The sequence below is a fragment of the Jaculus jaculus genome, chromosome X (assembly GCF_020740685.1).
Source record: "Jaculus jaculus isolate mJacJac1 chromosome X, mJacJac1.mat.Y.cur, whole genome shotgun sequence".
In the NCBI taxonomy this organism is placed as follows: domain Eukaryota; kingdom Metazoa; phylum Chordata; class Mammalia; order Rodentia; family Dipodidae; genus Jaculus; species Jaculus jaculus.
The window spans coordinates 101,764,133-101,779,208 of NC_059125.1; the positions used below are offsets into that span (position 1 = coordinate 101,764,133).

The 15,076-nt window shown below is 38.8% G+C and overlaps 1 protein-coding gene across 3 annotated transcripts in view; it reads left to right on the forward strand.

The window, feature by feature from the left end:
• Window positions 1-15,076, forward strand: part of Mid2 (midline 2) — a 114,903-nt gene that overhangs the window by 76,330 nt on the left and 23,497 nt on the right. For all 3 annotated transcript variants that reach the window (XM_045140312.1, XM_004659146.2, XM_045140313.1), the window contains exons 4-5: window positions 4,046-4,153; window positions 5,925-6,073. In XM_045140312.1, the coding sequence (XP_044996247.1) occupies window positions 4,046-4,153; window positions 5,925-6,073 (257 nt within the window). The remainder of the gene's footprint in view (window positions 1-4,045; window positions 4,154-5,924; window positions 6,074-15,076) is intronic.

The window sequence follows — 15,076 nt, forward strand, 5'->3', positions numbered from 1 at the left end:
TCTCTATCTCATTCACTGAGGCAGTATCTCTCACTTAGAGCCACAGTTTGCCAATATAGATCCTGCCTCTGTGTCCTGGGTGCTGGGATTGCATGTGGGTTCCCACATCCACCAGCATTTATATTGGTGCTGGCCATTCGAACTCTAGTCTTCACACTTTATGGCAAATGATTTATCCACAGCCTCCTTGAATTATCTCCTCATCCCCTTGATGTTTAAATATAAGACATTCCATGTTAATGGTTCAGTCAAAGTCCCATTTCATTCATGTATCTTCCCCACTTGCTGAACTAAGAATATGATCATTAGTTTTGGTGTCTATGATTATAATCAGTATGATTTACTTCGTAGTTAACTTACACTACCTTGATTGGTTTGAGATATATAATACATTCTCATCTGAATTCCTCATTTGTAAGCATGGCTTTAGCATAATTCCTTTCACACAAAGATGCTGACTAAATGTATGACAGTTATAATTTCCCCTCGCTTCTGGATAAAGGAACACTTATGAGAATGCATGGCAAAGGACTGCTGCTTGCAGCCGGATGATTAGCTAAGGGGGATTTTCAACAATAACCTAAAGGGGGATAAGGGTCTCAATTTATTGGTTTCTTTGCTCAGATTTTATTACCAGAGGAACTTTAGTGAGTTGAAAAGAAAATAAAGGAAAGTCTTTGGGACTGTTGTGAATTTACATGGGGGATGTGGGAGAAGAAGCAGAAGTCAAAGTGTTATTCAACTTGAGTAACTACAGTAACAGTAGTAGTGTTGACAAAAATATAGTAAGTTGGAGACGGAGAGAACATTGGAGAGATGATATATTAATCTCTAGATTTTAGGTAGAGAGCTGGGCAGATGAATCAGTCAGTAAACGATTTGTGACACAAGAGTGTGTATCTCGGTTTAGATCCTCCAAACTTATGTAAAAGCTGGACAAGGTGGCATGTGCCTGAATCTCAGCATTGGGGAGGTGAAGACATGAGGATCCCCAACATTTGCAGGCTAACTAATTTAGCAGAATTGGTGAGATCCATATTCAGTGAGAGACACTGTCTCAAAAAATAAGATGGAAAGTGATTGAAATAGTCATCTGACTTTGACCTCTGTCCTGAACACAAATGTGTACCCTCACATTGCACCCACCAAAAAATGTGTGCAAAACTTAAAATAACTCAAGTAACCCAAGTCAAGATTCTTTCTTTCTTTCTTTCTTTCTTTCTTTCTTTCTTTCTTTCTTTCTTTCTTTCTTTTGTTTGAACCTGGGTATGTTGTCTCACAACTTTAATGCCAGCACTGAGGAGGCTGAGATAAATGGATCATCATTAGCTCCAGGGGCAGCATGGGCTATAATGTGAGTTGTAGGTAAACCTGTACTAGAGTGAGACCCTAGCTCAAAAAACTTGAAGCATACAATCCAACCCAATGAACATTTACTTAATATATACTATGTGCCATGCTCTTCCTGGAGAAGGACAAATGAAACATAATCACTGGCCTCTAGAACTCATGTTTAAAGTACAGAAGACAGATCAATACAATTACTGTGATATAAAGTATTTGGCAGTGTTATTAAATTACACAGAAAGATTTATGGAAATAAAGGGTGAGAATCATCTGACTACTTGTGAAAAGATGAGAAAGAGTTACAGAAAGGATGATCACTGATTAGGGCCTTGAGAGATAAATAGAAGTTGGTTCAATATGTGATGGCACTCTTTCCCAGGTAGAAGGGTAATCTCAGGCAAAAGAACATGAAATTTCATGGGATTCTAGAAGAATTAAAGTCTTAAATTATTAAAGAAAATGAATTTAAGAATTAAAGATGGATGGTACAAAAGATTACCAGAAACTGAAGACAGGAATGTTGTACTGCATGGGAGAAGGGGGATGTGTAATGGTTAAGAATGTGGACTCTAGGTTGAACTCCTTGGATCTAAATCTCATCTCTGCCACTCCTAGCTGTGTAGGCTTGAGCTACATTTAATCTCTCTGTGCTTAGGTTTTCTTAGTTGTCCAATGGGAACAGTGCTACCCATCTCAAAAGATTATTTTGGGGATTGAGAGCTGGAAAATGTAAATTTAATAGAGTGGCACGTAGCATAAATGAGTCTTCTATAAAAGTTAAGGTCTAAATTACACGTCACAAGATCATACATACATACTATAGAAGTAGCAGCCAGTAAAAGAAACTCAAATGAGAAGTTTGATGGCCCAATGAGGTCTAAAGTAAGCTCTTATTCTCAGAGGAGTGGGAGTTCCTTGAGATGGGATGATGTCTACTTGGAAAGGTAGATCCAATTTAGGGAAAAGGATGAGGAGTCTGAGAAAAAAATGGAGAATGGCCAGAGGGACTGTTTTTCTTTTTTTTTTTTTCAAATTTTTTATTTATTTGAGAGCGACAGACACAGAGAGAAAGACAGATAGAGGGAGAGAGAGAGAATGGGCGTGCCAGGGCTTCCAGCCTCTGCAAACGAACTCCAGATGCGTGCGCCCCCTTGTGCATCTGGCTAACGTGGGACCTGGGGAACTGAGCCTCGAACCGGGGTCCTTAGGCTTCACAGGCAAGCGCTTAACTGCTAAGCCATCTCTCCAGCCCTTTCTTTTTAATAAATTAAAGCTGCTATTATTGTATTCCCCATGGAAAGTGGGAATAAGGCAAAATGAGGTTGTAACTCACTAACAAACACTTTGTTTAAATAAATATAAAAATTATCCAGCAAAGACATTTATGAGGAGAGTGGAGACAACAGGAACAGATATTTTATTGGAGCTGGAGTATGTAGAGGAACCATTTGAAGAGAGAGAATGATTGGAAATTCATCCACCTCTCTCTAATAAAAAGCACAACAACTCCTTGATTTTTGATGCTCTCAAGAAAACTATTGTCTATTCCACAACCTTCTAGAGCTCTCTTCAAGTGCTCCTTGAATAGGCTGTTAGAATTATTAGACTTCTTTGTATAACTGCTCTGTCTGCTGCTGAAATGGAACTGAACCTCATCTGCCCTTCTGTGTTCCCTCCCTTTCAGGAGTTTCACTTAACAGAACTTAATTTGAGTTCTGGTTTTACAACTCAGTAGCTATGTGTTTTGAAGCGAATCACTAAAATTCTCAGAGCCCCAGTGTCACCATTTATGAAATGAGAATGAAAATAGCACCTATACTATAAAGTTGTAATCATAATTGTAGTACATGAAATATTTATCCTTGAGGTGTTTGGCATGTTAAGTGTTTGAAAGATGTTGGCTAATTCATTCTTTCTTACCCTTCATATTTGGGTAGACCCAAAATCCCCTGTTCTCATTTTAGCTTCTCTTCAGGATTCTGTACCATCTAATAGCAATAGCAACAGAGAGGAAGAGAAGGAAAATCTGTCAAATGAATAGTGGCTTTTTGTTCAACATTACCCTGACTTTGCTTTAGAAATAGTTGATATAAATAGTATCTTAAAATAGGAAAGGTATTTAGATATTGGACAGAAACATTTTCCCAAGATGATAAGTACAAGTAAAACATGATGATAGCTATATGAAAAATATTTTCACATGCATATGTTTATTGTGGAAATATATCTGGACATTAATATATTTAAAATAATAAGGGAACAGAGAAAACTGAAAACATTTTATTAGGTCAGTCAAAATATGCTGTTGCATTGTGATCATGATATTATTGTACCTGTGGAAGGGGATCATCTTTTCTTGATGTACATGGATCTTACCCTCATCAAAAGAACAGCAGAACAGGGTTCTGGACTAAAGGGATTTGCTCAGTGGGAATAACATGCCCCATCTCATCTGTCCTTCTGCCCAGCCTTCCATTAACCATCATGATCTACCAGAGACCTGGAGAGCTTCCTATCTGTGGTGCTTCAATATCCTTGCATCATTAATATCATCATCTCTACTCTCCTTCTAGGAGTGGATCTTATCGAGGGAGGTATGGAAGCAGTTGTGCATGTTTAGCTGTCAGTCCAAACCTTTTAGATCCAGCAGGGGACAAAGACAACAATCACTGTATAATACTCTGGATTTTCTTGGCAGGTGAATACTGCTATGCATGAGGCAAAACTTATGGAAGAATGTGACGAATTGGTAGAGATCATCCAGCAGAGGAAACAAATGATTGCTGTCAAAATCAAAGAGACAAAGGTAAAGCACAACACTTCAGTGAGGCTGAGGAAGCCTTCACACAAATGTCAGTTCAGTCCTGATGATTGCAGTGTAAAGTTGATTCATAACAAGCAAAAGAAGTGTCACAACTGGGGAGATACAAAGAAGTAATGTTCGGCCTAGTGTTATGAGTCAGAAAAAATGGTAGAAGCTCTCAGTACCCAGAAACATTGTATGTTGACTTGATTGTTGGTTACATGGGCATATGTATATGTGCAAATATTCATTCATTTAGAATTTGGCTGCTTTAGTGTTACATGTTTTAAGTCAATACAAAAAAAAGAAGTAATAGTAGAAACATGGGCCAGGATTATGAAAGGACTGTGGATGGCATTTTGAGTACCTAGGACTTAATATAGAAGGTGTTGGGAAGCCATTTAATTAATTCCTTAGGAAGTGTGAAGACTGACTGATGTGTGCAGGGTTGATCAGAATAGGATTATCCTGAAGCCAGGGAAGCAATTTTGGAAACTTCTGGAATGATATATTTTTTAAAAAATTCATTATTATTATTATTATTATTATTATCATTATTACTAGTTTTTCAAGGTAGGATCTTGCTCTAGCCTGGGCTAACCAGGAATTCACTATGTAGTCTTAGGGTTGCCTCGAACTCATAGGGATCCTCCTACCTCTGCCTCCCAAGTGCTGGAATTAAAGGTGTGCACCACCACACCTGACTTATTTTGAGAGAGAGAGAGAGAGAGAGAGAGGGAGAGCAAGTGCAAATGGCATGCCAGGGTCTCCAGCTACTGCAAACAAACTTCAGGCTCCTGTGCCACCTTGTGCATCTAGCTTTATGTGGGTACTGGGGAATTGAACCTAGGTCCTTTGGCTTTGCGGGCAAGCGCCATAACTGCTAAGCCATCTCTCCAGCCCTGGAATGATTCTTGATATGAGTTGCTCCAGATATAAACCAGACTAGCGACAGTACACATAGCAAGAAAGAACATAATAAGCATTGTGAAAGAGAAAAAATATCAAAATAATCTAATTTAATAGATATGGTAGATGAAGGAGACAGAGGATAGCTAATGAAGGCTCCCAGGTCTCTAACTTGGGAAATGAAGGGTTAAAGTCAAACAGATCAAGTGTAAGCCTCCAGCTATATACGGTTTTAGATTTGTTGGCCTACTCATCAGTGTTAGTGAGTATAAGTTCATGCTGTGGGTACAGTGAAAGGTTATGAAAACCTCATTTGATGACTTGTGCCATGCTGGGTGTCTCCTGCTAACACAAGAATTGAAGTTTCCAAGAATGCAGATTCGTGAACAGGTATGCATAAAGATACTTAGAGAAATATAAATATATGGGGGTCTAGCTATTCATAAAGTAAAAAGAGGTACTTTGTATTAACTCTATTCAAAAATATACTGACAATAAAATGTAAACAATGATGATCTCTTCTGGGTGGTAGGAGCTCTTTTTATGCCTTGTATTTAATCTCTATACAATGAGCATGCATTGCTTTTGCAATTAGAAAAATTAATGTTATTAATTTAAAAGGAGGTAGATAACTGAAAGCATATGGCTGAGTGCAATGTAAGAGAGTATGCTGTAAATTGGACGATAGCTTGTCAAGAGAAGCTTAGTAGGCAGGGTGAAAAGGTGAATGGCAGTTGGTACAGGGGCAGAGTATATTAATACACCTTATTGAAAAAAAATCAGTGCAGCAGATCTCCTTTGTGTTGTTTTATTGTTTTCAATTAAGCATTGTGTTTTATCTTAATTTTTCTTTTACTACTTTAAGGTTATGAAACTGAGAAAGTTAGCACAGCAGGTTGCTAATTGTCGCCAGTGTCTTGAACGATCAACAGTCCTCATCAACCAAGCTGAGCATATCTTGAAAGAAAATGACCAGGCACGGTTTCTACAGTCTGCAAAAAATATTGCTGAGAGGTAAGTTCTTTATATTCTTTTGAAATTCCTGCTCTTGTGAAAGGGGCTTGGATTATGGTCATTTAATTCTGTTTAGGCATTGTGTAGTAACTACCACCTGAAGATTTTTACCAGCTAGGTAATTATTAAGCCTCAGTGATAAATTGACCTGTATATTTCTACACGCTTCTAACCATCTTTGCAGCTACCAGCTCTTTTAATACACATCCAACCATGAGGGCTACCTACCACCTTTAGCTTCCTCTTAGGGCTGGAGTGATCTGTGGTACTTGTGGTGTAGGGGTGTAGGGGAAAAGAAAGTCTGGGCTACACTGGTAGGTATGTGGTGCCTTCCCAAAGCTTATGCCCAGTTTCTATTGTTTACATTTAAGTTTTCCTTACATAAATGCTTTTAGAGAAGTAATTCTTTGGTTTTTATTTAATCATACAGTCCTTTGAAACGTTGCTGAATGTCATGGACTTTATTCCAGAGGAAGAAATGCATTTTACATAAATACACTGGAAATTTTGTATATAATACACTTTCAGAGAACTAATGGATCATTAGAAGCCCCCCTATACTTACATTGGTCAGGAATCCATGGTCTAAAGTGACTCATTGTTCAGTATAACTTAAGAGCATAGGAGCTCATTGGGTCAGATTTTACTTCCTTTTTCACATTCATTGAAGACTTTGGTTCCAAGTTCATTGTCTGCTTCTGTTGCCTCTACCATCATGCTGGCTGACTTCATGCAAATGGCTAACCCATCCAATGCACTAGCTTCCAGCCTGCTTGATATCATCTTCTCCAGAGACTCTCAACTTGGCTCCACTGCATCCACCCACTTCCATCCAGCCACTTTTCTGGGCCATGTGGTGAACTTCAGCATCACTCAGAACCACACTGAAATAATAAACAAAAGCATCTTACTTCCTAACCAGTCTTTTTACAGTTCAAATACAAATTCAAATTCATCAACTTTACTAGGACCTTTAAGTCCTGAATCTTATGCTTCCTTTTCACCTATCAGTTACTTCCTGTCTCCATCTCTCTTTTTAGCTTATTTGCACTCTGTGGTTGCTCATGTTAGCTACTTTCTTTTTTCCATTTCTTTGCCCATTGTCTTTTAGTCACACCAACCCGATAAAGCCACAACCTTGAAACAGTTCAACTATTCCCGCCCTTTCCCATGTCTGTATTTAACATGCAGAACTTTGGTGGAGAAAAATCACATAGCCAATGAAGTTGGTGCTACTGTACTACAGTACTGAGCCCTCAGTAAAATCTTTTGCACCCACCTCAAAATTTGAGTCCTGCCACATTCCTGCTTAGGCTTAGAAAGGTCTTCTTATTTATAGATAATTCTAAGTATAAAATAATAATTCTTAACTTCTCATACCAAATTATTGGATATAGGTATGTTCACTCATTGGTTCTACCTTCCTTCTCATTATAGTGGAAGAGTTGTCACTTAATTTGTGATTTGGCCGCATGTATCCCTGTTTCAATTGCATTAACCCCTTCCCATAATTGATTTCACACCCCTTTAAATCCATTAATATGTTTATTATATAAAACAAAAATAAGACAAAACCAAACACTCTACAATATTTTTATACCTGGTATCCCCTCTATTTGTCAGCCTATCCGTGCTTTTTCTCTCATAGCAAATTGCTAGACACTTTCTATTTCCTCACCACTAACTTACTTTCATTAACTTTTAAAACTTGCTGGGTATGGTGGCACATGCCTTTAAAACCAGCACTTGGGAGGCAGAGGTAGGAGGATCACTGTAAGTTCGAGGCAACCCTGAGACTACATAGTGAATTCCAGGTCAGCCTGAGCTAGAAAAATTTTTAAACTCATTTATTTAAAAGTGATACTTTCGGGCTGGAGAGATGGCTTAGCGGTTAAGCGCTTGCCTGTGAAGCCTAAGGACCCCGGTTCGAGGCTCGGTTCCCCAGGTCCCACGTTAGCCAGATGCACAAGGGGGCGCACGCGTCTGGAGTTCGTTTGCAGAGGCTGGAAGCCCTGGCGCGCCCATTCTCTCTCTCTCCCTCTACCTGTCTTTCTCTCTGTGTCTGTCGCTCTCAAATAAATAAATAAATAATTAAAAATAAATAAAAATAAATAAATAAAAGTGATACTTTCTACCATAGTTTTAAAGAAAAATATTTTACCAAGATTATAGTGCTTAGTAATAATAATAATAATAATAATAATAATAATAATAATAATAAAATAAGGAGGAGTAGCACTTACTTTATGTTGGGCACTTTCTGCATTTTACAAATGAAACCAAAATGGCTTAGAGCGAGCTTACAGCAACCTAAGATCACTCAACTAGTGAAGGGCAGCAGAAAGGTTCAGTTCTAGGAAGTCTAGCACTATCATCTACATTTCTGCAGCAGGGCCAAGCAATTTAAACCCTTTTAGATGCTTCAATTAGTATGACCTGTATATTTCTAAAGAATAGTCTTACTTCGATTTTACTGTTTTCCCCAATTTTAGATATTAATTGACTTCTTCAAATTTGGCAATGTTTTCATCCACTATTTTGTCAACATTTTTAATTAAAATATTTATTTATTTATTTATTTATTTGCTTGTGTATGTGTGTTTAGGTGTGCCCCTGTCTCTTGCCACTGAAATCAATTGTTGGGATTTATGTGTGTGGCTGGGGAATTGAACCCAGGCTAGCAGACTTTGCAAGAAAAGGCCTTTAATGCCTGAACCATCTTCCTCAGGCCCTTATCAAACATTTTTAGGTTACTTCCTTCCTCTATTTTGAGAACTCCAATTATATGCATATTAGGTTGCGCAGATTTGTTCTCTAGTTCACTAATGCTCTATTTTGGGGGGAGGGGTATTTTCTCATGTATGTTTTGTTGGTGGTGTTTGAGGCAGAGTTTTTCTCTAAAGCCCAGGCTGACCTGTAACTCTGTCTGTAACCCTGGCTGGTCTTGAAGTCAGAGTGATCCTCTCAGCTGCTGGGATTACTAGTGTGAGACACCATACCCAACCTCTGTGTGTTTTCATTGATGTTTCTTCAAGTCTATTAACATATTCTTGTATAATATCTAGATATTATAGTTTTCATCTGTACATATTTGACTGAGTTATTTATAAATACAATCCCTATCTCAAGAGAAGATGATCAGTCTTTGCCCTACCTTTTTGAACATACAAAGTATAATTATAATATCTATTTTAATATACTTTTCTAACACTACTGTCAGATCTGGGTTGTTTTCAATGTTTTTTTCTCTTAATTTTAGGTAGTATTTTCTTGATTTTTATACATCTAGTAATTTGTTATTAGATGCTATACTTGATGAATTTTCTCTTGTTGGTAGGTATGTTTCTTTTAAATTGTATTCATTTGTGTGTGGTGTGTGTGTGTCTTTGTTCAGGGTCTCTTGCTGCTTCAAACAAACTCCAGATATATGTGCCACTTTTTATCTCACTATATATGGGTCCTGAGGAATTGAACCCAGGCCTACAGGCTTTACAAGGAAGTGCCTTTAATCACTGAGCCATATCCCTAGCCCTTGTATGTTTTTAATGTCATATTTTCTTTATCCAGTCATCTGTTGATAGGCATACAGGCTGCTTCCATTTCTTACCTGTTATAAATAGTGCTGCAGTAAATATGAATGTGCAGACATCCCTGGTTACTGATTTATATTCTTTAGATATAGGGTGACGTATATTTTTGTATTCTTATAAATGTTTATCAGCTTTGTTCTGGGATATAATTTAGTTCCTTAAAAATAGCTTATTTCAATTTTGTGCTTTTAAGATTTGTTAGGTGAAGGGCTAGGGTAGATCAGTGGTAGAATACCTGGCTATCATGTACAAAGCCCTGAATTTGTATCATAACACTGCAAAGAGTTGTTAGGTATGATCAGATTTTTTCACACTATCGAAGCAAAACCCTTCTGAGTACTAAACACAGTGTCCCGTGATTTTCAAGTTTTTCCTGTTTAACTGGTGGGAGCAGGTTATTACTGACACTATTTCTGGCACTTTGTGAGCACCACAAATTGTTCTGTCTAATCTCTTTTTTTTTCTTTTTTTAATTTTTATTAACATTTTCCATGATTATAAAATATATCCCATGGTCTGTCTAATCTCTTTTAGTGATTCTTTTCCTAACATTGGATAGTTTTCTTACTACCTGTGTTTGATCAATATTCTATTGAACACTACATAGAATCCCATGAAGGCTTCCAGAATTTTCTCACTCTAGCATTTTCTTCTTTGATATTCTGCCCTGTAGACACCTGTCAATTTAATCTCCATGGATTCTAAACTTTTTCCCTTAATTATAAGGAGTCTGTCAGACTATACTTGGATTTCCTCTTCCTACACAATTTTACTTCCTTACTATTTACCTCAGCCTCCCCAGTGCTGGGAATAAAGGCATGTGCCACCAAACCTAGCTCCCTTAATTTTTTTTTTTTAATTTTGTTTTGTTTTTGGTTTTAAAAGGTAGGGTCTTGTTCTAGCCCAAGTTGACCTGGGATTCAATATGTAGTTTCAGGGTGTCCTCAAACTCACTCCCAGTGATCCTCCAATCTCTGCCTCCTGAATGCTGGGATTAAAGGCATATGCTAGCACACTCAGCTCCGTTTTTTTTTTTTTTTTTTGAAAAAAATTCTCTCATAGTTACTGTTTAATTACTTACTTATTTAGTTTGACTTATTAGCTAAGATGTTGGCAGTTGCAAGCCACAGAAAATTTACTTTTTAGAGGTGTATTTATTGGTATGGTACCAAATGGCCCAGAAGCATGGTTTGGTCTGGATATAGATCTGTTCCCCTAGGTTTTTTTCTATGTCCCTTCCACCCACCCACCCACCCACCCTCCCTCCCTCTCTCTCTCTCCCTTCCTTCCTTCCTTCCTTCTTTCCTTCCTTCCTTCCTTCCTTCCTTCCTTTCTTCCTTCCTTCCTTCCTTCCTTCCCTTCCTCCTTCCTTCTTTCCCTTGCTCCTTTCCTTCCTATTCTGCTATGTGCTTGTGTCTGTGTGAGAGTGGAGACATATGTGTGAAGGTCAGAGGACAACTTTCAGGTTGATTTTTGCCATCCATCTCATTTGTGGCAGTGGCTTTCATTGTTCACTGCTCTTTTTATGATCTTGGAAATAATCTTTTCTCCACTTCTTCTCTCATTATAGAGGCACTGGGATTACAGAAGCCTGCCACGGCTTCTGGCTCTTAACAGGGTCTGAGGATCTGAACCCAGATATTCAGAGTTGCACAGAAAACTCTTTATCCACTGAGCCACCTGCTGGCCCCCATCATAATTGTTTTAAGAAGTACACAGGAAGTAATTTTGAGTGATTCTTTGTCTAAAATATTTTCACACCTTATGGTTTGGAAATCAGTTTCCTTTATATGAAAACATGGCTTTATTTTATCCTGGACATCAGGAATCAAAGTAACAATGATTTTTTTTTCCTTGATGGATGTGGGGGGCAATCCTCTGAGACCAGGCCTCACTATGTAATCCAAGTTGGCTTAAAACTAACTATGTAGTATGTTAGTCTGGAATTTGTGATTCTCTTGTTTCTGCCTAAGGAGTATTCAGATTACTACTAAGTGAGGATGATCATGTCCAGCTGCTTCCTAATATTTTGAAAAGAATGTATTTTAAAATCTAGAAGTTTTTCCAAAATTATTTTACTTGTTAAAACATAATTGTATCCATTATTGTGGTACCATATAGTTTTGGTGTAAGTATACAATGTGTAATGATTAAATAAATCCAATTAACATGCACTTTGCGTAACTTGTGTTTTGTGGAAAGACACTTGAAATTTGCTCTCCTAGATATTTTGAAATATACAATATATTATTATTTATTATAACAACTCTGCTATACAACAGACCTTAAGAAATATTCCACACTGGGCTTGGTGGAGCATGCCTTTAATCCCAGCACTCAGGAGGCAGAGGTAAAAAGGATTGCTGTGAGTTTGAGGCCAGCCTGGGACTAGAGAGTGAGTTCCAGGTCAATCTGGGCTAGAGTGAGACCCTACCGTGGAAAAAAAAATTCCTCCTCTTGGTGCTGTGAATATGGCTCAGTTGGTCAGTGCTTGTCTCATTTGCACTAAACCCTGTGTTTGAATCTGTGTCTTATACAGTGAGCATGGAGGTGTGCACCTATAACTCCAGTGCTCGAGGTAAAGGTAGGAGGATCAGGAATTCAAGGTAATCATTTAACTACACAGCAATTTTGAGGTCAGACTAGGATACAGGAGACTTTACCTCTAAAAAAAGTATTCCTCCTAACTGAAATGTATATGTATTTTTTTATAATATTTTTAAAAATTTTTTATTTATTTATTTGAGAGCGACAGACACAGAGAGAAGGACAGATAGAGGGAGAGAGAGAGAATGGGCGTGCCAGGGCTTCCAGCCTCTGCAAACGAACTCCAGATGCGTGCGCCCCCTTGTGCATCTGGCTAACGTGGGACCTGGGGAACCGAGCCTCAAACCGGGGTCCTTAGGCATCACAGGCATGCGCTTAACCGCTACGCCATCTCTCCAGCCCTGTATATGTATTTTTGAAACAGGATCTCTAATCCAGTGTGTAGCCCTAAGAATGACCTTAGAACTTATCTTTCTGCCTTGATCTCTCAAATGCTGGGATTGCAGATATGTGCCACCATGCCTAGTTTTGTTGTGCTGTACACTTTAAGCAAATGTTCCTAGTTGCCTCGTATTTCCTAGCTTCTGATAACTACTAATATGTGCTTCTTCTATGCATTTTACTTTTTAAGATTTTATGTATAAGTGAGATCATACAGCATTTGTCTTTGTGTGCCTGGCTTATTTCATATTAGAAAAATGCCCTCCAGCTTCATCCATGTTGTCACATAAGACAGAATTTCTTTCTTTTCAAAGCTGAATACTATTCCATTGTGAATATATAGCGTGTTTTCTTTAATTTTTAATATTGTGAATAATACTGCAATGAGTATGGCACTGCAGATAGCTCTTTGACATACTGATTTCAGTTCCTTTGGATATCTTTTGAGAAGTGAGACTCTTGGATCTAGTTTTGGTTACCTGAGGAATGTCCATAACATGTGCTATGGTTGGCTACACTAATATAGATTGTCACCAATGGTATACAAGAATTCTCTTTTCTATGCATACTTGCCAATATTTATTATTGTTGTTGTTACTACTGAGGCAGTGTCTCTCATTTGAACTTAGAGCTCACCAGTTGGGCTAGTCTAGCTAACCAACTTGTCCCAGGGATCCCCCTGTCTCTACCTCCTGAGTGATGGAGTTATAGACAGGCAATAATGCCCACCTAGAATTTATGTGGGTTCTGGGGATCCAAACATTAGTCCTCACAATTGTGTGGCAAGTGTTTTACCCATCTGCCAAGTCTCAGTTTTACTTTTTTTTTTAAATAATAGCCATTAAAGCCTAGAAGCATATCAGATTTTATCTTTAGCTCAATTTTCCCAAAGTTTCAGTAGTATTTTACTTGTTTGTACATCACTGATATTCGTTTTTAATTTTTTTGCTTATTTTTATTTATTTGAGAGAGAAAGAGGCAGAGAGAGAGAGAGAAAGAGAGAATGGGTACACCAGGGCCTCCAGCCACTGCAAATGAACTCCAGATGCATGCGCCCCCTTGTGCATCTGGCTAACGTGGGTCCTAGGGAACCAAGCTTCAAACCGGGGTCCTTAGCTTCACAAGCAAGTGCTTAACCACTAAGCCATCTCTTCAGCCCTGATATTTGTTTTGATGGACAGCCCATTCAGTGGGTTTTACCAATCTGAAGCTTAGTGACCTTCAGTTTTGGAAAGTTTTCTTTTATTATTTGCTAATGTTTCCTCCTCTTTATATTTTCTCTTCTCCTTTTCTGAGACTGACATTTGTCATTCTAGATTTTTCCTCTAATATTAGAAAAATTCTTAGCCAGGGCTGATGGCACTGGCCTGTAATCTAAGTTCAAGGCCTTCTTGGGCTATAGCAAATTGAAGGCCAGCCCAGACAATCTTAATATGACCCTCAAAACAAAAAGTAAAACGAGAGCTGGGAATGTGTCTCAGTGGCTCAATCCCCACTGCTACAAAACAGCAGCAGCAGCAGCAGCAGCAGCAACAACAACCACCACAACAACAAAACCTCCACTTTTGTTGGGGCTGTGAAGATGGCTCATTAGATAAAGCATTTTCTGTGTGTGAGTATTTAAGTTTGACTCCCCCAAACCCACATAAAAAGCTGGGTGCTGTAGCTCAAGCATCTATAATCTGCCTACTGTTAGGAAAGGAGACAAAGATAGAAGAATCACACTGAAGCTTATGGTATCAGCTAGCATAACAAATGTAGCCAAGAAACAATTAGAGACTGCCTCAAACAAGATGAAAGGTGAAGACTGCCAAGGTTGTTCTCTGATGTCTACACACACTGGGTCACATGTGCACCCACACCCACCCATTCACGCACGCACGCACACAACCCCCCAGAAATTCCTTGTTAGCTGGGCGTGGTGGCACACACCTTTAATCCCAGTACTTGGGAGGCAGAGGTATGAGAATCACCATGAGTTTGAGGCCACCCTGAGACTAGGTAGTGAATTCCAGGTCAGTCAGGGCTAGAATGAGACCCTACCTTGAAAAACAAAATCAACAACAACAAAAATTCCTCTTGTTTACTATTTTTCATGACTTTGTGCTTCTGTTTTACTTTCTAAGAGGTTTTATTTCCTTCCTTTTCCTTTTTTCCCTTTTCTCTGCTCTTCTTCATCTTCTTTCTTCCTCTCTTTCCCCTCTCCTCCCCTTTCCTATCCCTTCCTACCCTTCTTCTCCACTCCCATCTCCACTCCTCCCCTTCCCTTCCCTCCTTTTCCATTCCCTCCCCTGGCCTCCCCTTCCCTCCCCTCCCCTCCCTTCCTCTCCTCTCCTCTCCTCTCCTCTCCTCTCCTCTCCTCTCCTCTCCTCTCCTCTCCTCTCCTCTCCTCTCCTCTCCTCTCCTCTCCTCTCCTCTCCTCTCC